The sequence below is a fragment of the Pinus tabuliformis genome, chromosome 4_2, assembly GCF_031772625.1.
Source record: "Pinus tabuliformis cultivar Carrire ecotype Pingquan chromosome 4_2, CPIR1, whole genome shotgun sequence".
Taxonomy (NCBI): domain Eukaryota; kingdom Viridiplantae; phylum Streptophyta; class Pinopsida; order Pinales; family Pinaceae; genus Pinus; species Pinus tabuliformis.
In genome coordinates this window covers 1,006,400,539-1,006,411,086 of record NC_142304.1, presented here as the reverse complement: position 1 = coordinate 1,006,411,086, position 10,548 = coordinate 1,006,400,539, and the positions used below count along the sequence as shown (strand labels likewise).

The window sequence follows — 10,548 nt, the reverse complement described above, 5'->3', positions numbered from 1 at the left end:
AATGTATAAGTAATGACTCAACGTCCATCGTGGCCCAGATAAGGGCCTCGTTGGCAGATGAGTCGGATAGGTGACCCGCCATATGCCCGAGGCTTGATAAGACCTCAATAGAATATAAAGGAGAGCCGTCTGACAACAATTAATTATGTGTGATCTAGTCATAAAGGAAGGAATGATGTATGTGTGTCTAAAAATAAATGTGGCAAGTCTTGGGAGGTGGGAGGAATTTTTATGAGGGAAAAGACTCGTGTGTGGAGTACAATCACAAACAGCCAAGATAATAGAGTGTCGTCAAAGCAACACCCAAAAAAGGTAAAATGTCTAGGGTTGACACGGGGGAATGTGGGTTGTAAGAGGCTGATTAACAAGGCATTCAGGGCACATGGGAAGATGTCCTGCCAACGTGTGGGAAGATATGGATGTAATCTCCAACGTAGGTTGTGCCGCCTACCACCTACGGATCGAAACGACTCACTGGAGAAACGGTTCGCCGGAGGAGAGTAGCAAGACCGATGCCAGAAAAAGAGGAAAATCGGAAAATGAACCAGAGTCGAAGGCAAATTTTGCAGACCAGGATGAGAGGATGGCCAAAAGTGCAGAGAGCTAGCTGCTGCAACAACAACAATAGCATCCAAACAAGTTAACCAGATATTACAGACCCTAAAACCAATTTTTTTGCAAGGTCTAGAGATGAAACAATAACAAGGACTGTGTGTTCTGATGAAAGCTAAAAAGCAAAGAAGCGGACCCGATCATTCTACAATGAAGGTCTCTAACCATAAGTTTGATGAGGATTCATAATCGGAAGGCATATGTCCTTCGCTGAAGGCGGAAATGTATAGTTTAAATACAGAAAAGGATATAGAGAGCAATTACAAAGAGAGAAAAAAGTGACAGAGCACAGAATGTAAGATGAAACATAAAAACATGTTAAATAGAACCCGAACAATACCAGAATAGAGACCGGGAAGAGAAAAACAGTGTCTAATATGGTGTCAATTGATGACATATCTGGAGTTCAATACATTTTCTTAGAAATAGGTACATACCTTCTGTTGCAGTGCAAATCTAGATTGTTCCAGAACCGCTTCAAGATACTGCCCACAAATGCCTGCTTAAGCGATTCGTTTGTTTTGGTGCCTCGTGTAAGTTTGAAACCTTTGGTAGTATAATCCTCCCCAGCTAAAAGGAAAGATATGTGGTTGTTCACCATCTAAACGAGGAGACGAAAATCAGAGTTAAAACTGTGGACGTCAATCCTCGTGGAGTACACTAATAAGCCGAGTGGCCAAGCTCAAACTCGCATTTAGTTTCCGGAGACAATTCCTTATTTGCATTGAGTGAAGATATAAATCTTTATATATATATATATATATATATTTTTATAATCTAAATAGAAAAAAAATATTTAATAAAAAAAATATATATATAAATTTAATTTTTAATATAAAGATGTGGCTTTTTTTTATAGTCATAAATTTAATTTTCCATTATTCTAATTTAAGAATTTATTACTATTTTTTCTATTTAAAGAACTAAGTAAAATATATGTAACAATAAGATAACTATAGGAAAACTTATAAAATTTAATATAAATAATTATAAGACAATGCTAGAAATATAAACCAATTTTAAAAGTATAGTGGTGATTTTTTTTTTTGTCTTTCTTTCTTTGTGAATTGTAATTTTTTCAATAGAATTTTGTCCGTATAGAATCAAATTCGAATTTGGTAACTATGGCTTACATTGTTCTCAATGTAATGTATGGAAAGCCAATTTTGGCTTTTGGGTTAAAGTTGGAGATTGAAACCATTGCCATGATTGGATTTATAAAGCAATTGCAATGAAAAAATGGTTAATATTATAATTAAAGAAAATTTAGGAACTTTGAAGAGAAATATTAAAGATGAAAGTTTGCAGAGTACAACTTGATTAAGCTTTAAAAGAGGAAGAAGTTAAGAAATCTTTCTCTGATAAGAAAAGTTATCTTCACACCATGGTCATATTTTTTCGCTTTTGCTAATGAATAACAATGCATGAGATTTTTGAACATGAATAATTCATGTTTTGTAATAAATTTCCAAGACATAATAAATTCGTAATATATATGAATTTTTTGTTTGGGTTCTTTCATATGTGATTGAACACCTTTCATTGCGGGGTGTTTCCTTCTCTTCTTATTATTCTAGTTATGCTAAATAAATTGTTAGGTTAAATTCAAGTTGTTGCATGTGTTGATAATATTAACTACATCTCTAGTGATTAGTTATGGGTTCATTGGTTAAATATTGTGTAATGACATGCTACAATAGAACAATCTTCTACTTCAACATCATTTGGTATTGTTTGATCTTTGTACATTCATCCTCAACATTGTTATGGCACAATCTAACTATTAGACTTTTTTGCATCTGGAATCTGGGGATACAATTTTGGGTGAGATAGTGATTTCCTAGTGTTTAAAATGCATTTTTCATTGCATAAATATATTAATTTCCAAAAAAAACACCCTTGGGCAATCATATTTTTCTCTAGTTAATGATTCTAGAAATTCTTATGAAGTTTTAAGTAATGTTGACCAAAAAAGACAAAAATATCAAATAATTAAATTATATCCATTACTTTTAATCATTAATTTTAATTTTGATTTATTTTGTTCATAAATTATTAAATAATCTCTTCCTAATAATTATGCATTCCCAAATAATAACCAATAATTAATGAAAATTCTACTATATACATTGAGCTAAAACATAACATCTCTGCATCAATTTCTTATTGCCTGATCACTTCATCTATGATAATGCATACGGAATTTGAAACATTCCTAATATGATTACCTTGCTTATTTTTCCAACTCTTTATAAACTAATACATATAACATGTATTACTAACATCTAATGGATTGTAAGAAAGTTGTGCTAAAATACACATATATTACGCAGCCTAATAACAAAAATACGCATTCCATATTGCCTTGAATTTGTATAATAAAATTTATAATAAGTTTAAGTGTTACTTATTATTAAATTTAATACATTAAAATGGATTTCAATTTTTACTTAAATAAACTAAATTTTAATCCAAATAAACTAAACTTATAATCAAAATAGAGTAAAGCCATCCTTTCATACCTATTGAAAAATAGCAAACAAGAAATCTTAATCTAAATATCTAATATGATAGAAAGGCAGATTAAATTTAACAATAAATATATGAAAATCTTAATCCAAACACGTTAGAAAGACAATTTAAAATTTAAGTTCAGATACACATGATGAAAAGTTTGTTCATATCGTTTTCCTTTCGTTCATCTTCTCTACATTCAATAGTATCTTTCATTGAGCTCTGTGAATTCAAATAGCATTTTTCATAGAAGATTATAAAGTAACAAAATCATTTTTGTTTCGTTTGATGACACATCGAATTGCAAAATATGGGATATATGTTTGAATTTGCAATTTAAGTTAATTTAAAATATATTTGTTTGGTCGAATTTTAATGATACATCGAATTGCAAAATATGAGATATATGTTTAAAATTGCAATCTAAAGTATTTTAAAGAAACTCACCCATGGTAAAGAGGTTGAAAATAATAAATAACTTATGATAGTGACAGTGAGTTAAGAACGCGAACGAGAACAGGCTTTTTAATTGAAGTTTATGTCACACCAATTAATTATCGATTTTTTATTTTAATAAATCATTCTCGCAAATAAAAATTAAAATGGAAATACATTTAATAACCACAAACTAAAATGTTCATAGCCAGTCAGATTGAACACACCCTAAGAATTTCATACCAGTCAAATACATTCCCATCCTTCTACTTACGAATTTTATTAATACAACTCTGCCCGTAACACGGTATCTTGTGGCCGAGAAATTACTGCGGCAATCCTGCCACCGCCTTCCGCTTCTTTGTATTTCCAGTGCGGTCTTCCTCGACTTCACTGTCCAGTAAAAGATTTAACGGCGACCGTTGTAGGTTTACTCCAAATAGCCGGACGGAAGAACAAGAAAGGGAATCACCGTCGGTGGACGGAGATTCCCTGTTGAGATTCACAAAGACCAGCGACGATGCATTCCCGTCTTCTGACGCACTGTGCTCGAGCGCCTTCGAATCATGGTAGTACAGAGAATCGTGGCTGGCCCCGGCGGGAAACGAACGTTGAGCAACGGCGTTCATGAGCGGCGGCGTCGCGTAGAAAAGTTGCGCCCAGTGCGGATGCCCGGTCACGGCGAAGGGGTCAACGGACAGAAGACCGCGTTTGGGAACCGGCGCCGCTGCGGCCGGGGGGAGAAAACTGCAGGGCCGGTGGCGAAAGGAGATGAAGAGGTGACGCGAACTGGAGCTCCGCTCGAAGGTAACGATGTCGCTGGCTTGGAGGCGTTTTTCTTTGACGTAGCCGCTCCAGCCCTTGGTGAGCACGTAACTCTGGCTGCTGTTCCAGTAAGAATAGCGGAATCGCCATGTTTTGTCGGTGCCGTCCGCAAAACTTAGCAGGACCCCTTTACCCTTGCTCCCGGCAGAGGCCACGTCGAGTGGGAAATATTTCTCGGCGTGCTGCTTCGGAATGACAAGGCGGTTCAACTTCCCGACGTCGCTGGGCGTCACGGTCTTGTCGAACAGGTGCTCGCGGGCCTCCCAGGGACTCGAACGCGCAACCGCAGGATTTATGTGGTAAGAGCTCTTATTTTGGTCCAATTCTTCGTCGTAGGTGTGGTTTCTGAGCATGTGCACGATCTCGTACTTGGAGTGCCCGCGCAGAAAGACCGCCTCTCGGTTGCTGTACGCGAAGTTGAAATTTGTGATGGCGTCGGGGCCACGAAACTTTATGGCTGCCCTATCGTAGGCCCTGGCGGCGTCTTCTTCTCGATTGAAGGTACCTAGCCAGACTCGCTGGTGCTTCTCGTATATCTGCGCGCCCCACCGTCCGTTGGGCTGAGGCAGTACGCCCTTGTACTGTGATGACGGCACCTTCTTGCCGGAATTTTCCGCACTATGAACCGATGGAATATTGGTGTTCTCGGACGACACGAGTCTGATTCCACTCACCATTCGTTCCAGTCCCGTCTGACCCACAAATGAAGAAGAATTAGACCAAACCGAGTTGCCAGCAGGCGCATGTAACGAGTTCGAGTCGTCCTCGATCACACTCCCGGCCTCCTCGTTGTCTGATCTTGTCGAATCACCTCCCATCGCCTTCTTTCTGCAGACAGCTGTCCACGTAAATTCCGGCTTGCTTGAATTATTGGAGCTCTCGTCCTTCACGGGACTGTAGCATCTTCCCAATCTTAAACCCAGATCCCAACTGTCATTGCCGGGCACCTGCAATTTATACCCAACTTCAACGTTATGACAACAGGCAGCTTAATCCATACACAAATATTTACTGTTCTAATTCTCAATAAGGATGTTTAGATTTCAATTAAAAACAAAAGTGATGAAACTTGGATCTGTGGGAAGAAAAAGAGCAAGTACATCTCAAAACCCGTTAATCGAACAATAACACATTCGACTTAAAAATATACACACAGTCACCGATCAATCCCAACCACATCATGTGGCTCCAGCCAAATACATACACAATGAGTATATCACACTGACTAACCTTGAGCAGATTACAAAGAGCCGCCTGCACGGGCACGGCTACATCACTGCCGAACATATTCTCCGGCCTTGAGAAATGCCCCTCCAATTGTGATGCAATAACAAAATTCAGGAAGAATGAAGAATTAGGGATGGTACGTTCATCGGAACGACGTATACCCAATTGAGATTTATATATCCAGAGCAGCTCTGAATGAGTAGAAGGGCATGTAAAAGAAACTGGAAAATTATACAAAGAGGAAACCAGTAGGAAGGCGTATGTAATTTGAAGCAATGTAAATAGCAACTTGGGTAGCAAATGGTCCGCGTGACGTGTTCATATTTGTTGGTAATGTAGCGTTTACTGGGTCAACTCTGGCAGGCACGCAGCTGCCTCACTCTCACATTTTCTACTCGTATCGATGACCCTTACCTTGACTTTTGGATGCCCATTCCTATCGTTGTGAGCAGGAGTTCTCATGTCTCAAATACTTTTTATCTACCTAGATAAAATCGCCTTTTTATCAAATTAAACAGAATTTCAAAAAATAACAAATTTATAACTTCAAGAAAACAATTTTTTCTAGACAAGGGTCAACCAATTTATAACTTCCAAAAAAACCATTTATTAAAAGATCAACTTACTTCCGGTAAACCCAAACTCCGCGTTAATAATAAACCTCGCTCCGAATTGTACGGCGACTCCAAATGCTCTGGCTTTCTTGAAAGCCCAGATGACGTCATGACGACCTGGTACAATGACATTACTGTCCTTGTCTATTGCCTGCCCCTAAATGCTGGACGATAACAAATTACGAGACCTGCTCTTAATGTGCGTGGCATAAGAATCTTCAAAAGCACTCCTCTCTCTGCTAATAAATTATGTTGTGATTTTGTAAAGAATGTGAGTGATAAGTCATAATTTTCACATGATTAAAGTTATGGAGTATAGTTACTTCATGTTGCAAGGATCCACACAGAATCTTCAGAAAAATCCTCAAAATATAATGAAACTTCCAGACTTTTCCTTCACAAAAAATTATGTCAAAGCCTTTTGAATAATCCGGTTGGCTAATAAGTCATCTTTGTGACTAGGTTTTCCAGCTAAATGCTTTGTCATTGTCCTATTATTTTGTCAAGACTGTCCAGACTTTATTTTAATATCAGTTTTGTGTGGAAAATGTTTGAATATAAGGGGGATTCTTGGACTGATACATTCCACTTCAACACCAATCCGCTATTTTTTTACAAAACATGGAATCCTATTAGATTTTGATGTGCCTAATTTGGATTCCCGGATTTGTATTAAATTGATAACCATCCTTGTTAGAGGTTGCAGACCTTTTGAACGATTGGTGCATCATGAGCATGCAGTACTTAAATTTTAGAGTCAAAACAGGAATATTTATTTTCATAAAATATGAAAGTTATGTGGAGTCGTCTAAAGAGATGGAGGACAGTCAAAAGTGGTTGGAATTTAGGTAAAAAAAATTCAAAAGATCTTGTAAAGACAGTATTTGAATAGTGTTTTTGATGGTGAAAATGGATTCAGCACCATCAAAAACCTCTAAAACACTCAAATATTAAAGTTTAACAATTATAACTTGGATTTACAAAAACCTTGCCAGATTTTCTCTACATATGATTAGAATTTCCATAACTTTCCAAGCAACTCTTCACCTCATTAGACTACGCAGTTAACTCTCCACCTCGTTAGACTACGCAGTTAATTTTTAGAAAGGTTAATTTTACCAATTTTATTAAATCAAATCATTCTGTATGACTGTTGGACAACACTACAGGTCTAAGAAACCATGTTGATATGGCACTACAATACAATCTAGATATAAAATATTTTTGTGTCAGAAACGCAAATGGTTTGCATCGGAAACTCCAACAAAGGTTACGACAGTGCCCAAGTGAAGCTCCTCACCTATGAGTTGCACAGTTTTTGAATATATTATTGTTTACTCCATTTTTAACATGATATTAGAGCGTCAGGGTTGAGTTGAGTCAGAGCGAGTGTGCTTTGGTCATTGGGTGCATGCCAAAGTGACAAAATTGTGGCCCTTAGGGGCTGATACGAAGGAGGCCTAGCGAGGAGGCGAAGTGGTGAGGTATAGCATGAGAGAAATTTTGTTTTTCTCTAAGGTTAAACGGATCAGCGTGTTGTTTGCTCTAACAAACGCATTGGCCTATGTTGTGATCAGCGCGAATTTTGGAAAGATATCCGCGTTGTTCAAGGATCACTTTAAGAGATTCTCCTCAACGCGACCAATCAGCACGAGAAGGTTGTGAGACACCCAAGCTGCTCCACGTGGAGATTCGTTTCTCGTTGACTGGAGCATTTGTGGCTTGTTGACTCCACCACCATCGGATATTTATTGTTGTGACAACGAAGGTCGGGCAGACGGAGTTCTGCTCGTAGAAGATCGCGCCTCGTTGACGCCGAAGCTGTGGTGGATCATTGGTGGGCAGTTGGAGCTTCAAAGCAACGTGGAGGACAAATTCGATTGTGGACTAGTCTGAGACTGCAGTGGCAACGTTCGTTGTAGTCAGTAGTCAATGCAGCAGGAGCGTTCGTTACTACAGATTTGAAGATCGAAGTGCGTGTGTTGGACGACCAAATTCCAATCTTGAGCCCAACATGGTGGGTGCGAATCTGTGGTTTTGTATGTGCATTACGGTGAGGGTGGACAATTAAATCTTGAAGGAAACCGTAGAGATGGTGGAGGAGCGTCGATCCGATCTTCATGGCTAATTAATTGTCGCAGCAGGAGCGTGGTGCAGCATAAGAGGTGAGCTGCCGGTGGCTGCGTTTTTTCTTTGCAGGCCAATCTTCTCGTTTTTTATTGCAGGGCGACCTTTGGCTCTTCGATGGATCTGTGGATGATTAAAGGGTGATCAGGCGGTGGTGGGTCTGCCCATCGTGGAGGAGCAACATATATATGAGTCTGCAGATATGTCGATACAACACCTCCGATCAAAGGTCATCTAGGTCAAGTATCTAGTAGTGTGGCTGTTGTTGCTGCTCTTAAAATATTCAAAAGTATGACTCTTTTTTTTGAGAAAAAATACTTAGGTAAATATTGGCCAATCATCAACAAATAACAAAAAATAATAGGCACCTCTTAATGACCTTGTCTGCATCAGCCCACATATATTAGTATGCACAAGCTATAGTATATCTCTTTTCTTTCAATCTAAATTGGAGGGAAAATCATCCCTATGCATCTTCCCAAGAGTACATGCCTCACAATCAACATGAACATTTTTCAAAGTAGGGAGATCGTTGACTATACCTCGTTTCTAAAGTAGCAGCAGGTCATGAAAATTAATAGGATCGAATCTTTGATGACACAAGTTTTCTACAGTCGTAACTGATGAATTCAAAGCTTGGTGTGGTGCACTCTTTACATTCAGCGTGTACAGACCTCTAACTCGAATACCTGATGCAATTGGCTTCATATGGTCCAGCGGATCCTTAATAACACAATAAGATTTTAAAAACTCTATCTTAAGATTCTGATCTGTTATCATAGAAACATAAATCAGACTCTTTTTAATTCTAGGTACATACATTACATTTTGAATATGCCTAATATTACCATCATGCAATACGACAGAAACATTTCCATACCCTTTAATTTGGTACCCCTTTTCATCACCAAGGTAGATATTACCACCACTGCTAGTTTCTTTAAAATTTTCAAACCAATGTCTATTACTTGTCATGTGAGTCGAAGCTCCTAAGTCCACAAACCAAGTTTTTGCTTCATCATCTCAGTAGAGAAAGCAAAATCAGATACGAACAGTCTGAGATTCTGATTCTGATCTTCATCAACAAAGTGCCATGCATGCTTCTTATCTCTATGTCGACCTTCATCAAGCTTCTTCTTATGGCAATTCCAAGAAATATGACCAACTCTACCACAATAAAAACATTTGCTTATTGAATCACTTATGTTTGAAAACATACCTTGAGGTGGCTTTCTTTGTGGTGTACTTTTGTCTTTTTGTCATACACTTGTCTTCCCTTTGAAAGGCTTTTTCTTCACCATTAATGCAAGATCTGAATTCTGGGGTTTCAAAGTCATCTACCTCTCTTCCTCTTGCATCAGGATCCCTGTCAATTCTTCGAAATTGGGTGCTTTCTCCCTTGCGTTCAAGCTTATAATAAACATATGATAATCATCAGTCATACCATTCATGGTAACCATAACAAGATCAATGTTCGATATTGTCTCCCCAATATCGACCAACTTATTTCTCAACGCCTTGATCCGAGAGATGAATGTTGTGACTAATTCATTCTCCTCCATTTTAATGGAGAGAATCTTGATCTTCAGGGACAATAATAGATCTGTATTCTTTATCTCATACAAATCCTTGAGAGTTGTCCAGATCTCATTTGTTGATTTACACTCTTTGATGTGAGGGATAATTCCATCTTTCACTGACAATTTCAACAACACTTTCGCCTTAATCTTCCTCTTCTCCCAATAACGAATTGTTGCAGTTGTTTTGCCTCTTGCTGCAATTGACTTCAATTCATCTCAATTTTCAATCGTCTATGCACTTTGCCCCTCAAGCAGGGTTTGTAGCTTGAATTTCCAATTATAATAATTGGACCTATCGAGCTTATTTGTCTCGTTAAAGTATGCCTCTTCCATCTGATTATTCATCGTGACAAACCGATCTATGGATCCAACACAAATTCCACACTCTTCAACAATCAAGATGCCTTCAACAACACTAGTAAAATGCCAACAGTTTCGGCCACCAAATAAACGAAGCACCTTCTGATGCGATTTGGTACTTATTGAGCAATACTAGAGATCTCAATATCGATCTCCAAACTAGAAAATTTAATCTCATTTAAAAAAACCGTCGGCATTCGATTCAACCAAGATCGAGAATCGACTTCAAATGCATACATTAAAAAAATATGCAA

General features: G+C 38.1%; 1 protein-coding gene across 1 annotated transcript; it reads right to left on the bottom strand.

Annotated features, from left to right (window-relative positions):
- Positions 1-3,887: 3,887 nt before the first annotated feature.
- Positions 3,888-9,916, bottom strand: LOC149173038 (uncharacterized). The gene is made up of 5 exons (XM_089426550.1): positions 9,696-9,916; positions 9,358-9,521; positions 9,029-9,124; positions 5,617-5,834; positions 3,888-5,333 (listed from the first exon to the last, which is right to left on the bottom strand). The coding sequence occupies exons 1-5, from the start codon at positions 9,914-9,916 to the stop codon at positions 3,888-3,890; spliced, it is 2,145 nt and encodes a 714-aa protein (XP_089282676.1).
- Between the last annotated feature and the right edge of the window lie 632 nt (positions 9,917-10,548).

Bases quoted from the DNA above. Each gene is read 5' to 3' on its own strand.
- LOC149173038 (XM_089426550.1), bottom strand. From the start codon at position 9,916: ATGGAGGAGAATGAATTAGTCACAACATTCATCTCTCGGATCAAGGCG. The intron at 9,125-9,357 runs GTTTGTGGACTT...CTATGATAACAG, and splicing joins GATGATGAAGCAAAAACTTG to ATCAGAATCTTAAGATAGAG. The intron at 5,334-5,616 runs GTTAGTCAGTGT...TATAAATTGCAG, and splicing joins CTCTTTGTAATCTGCTCAAG to GTGCCCGGCAATGACAGTTG.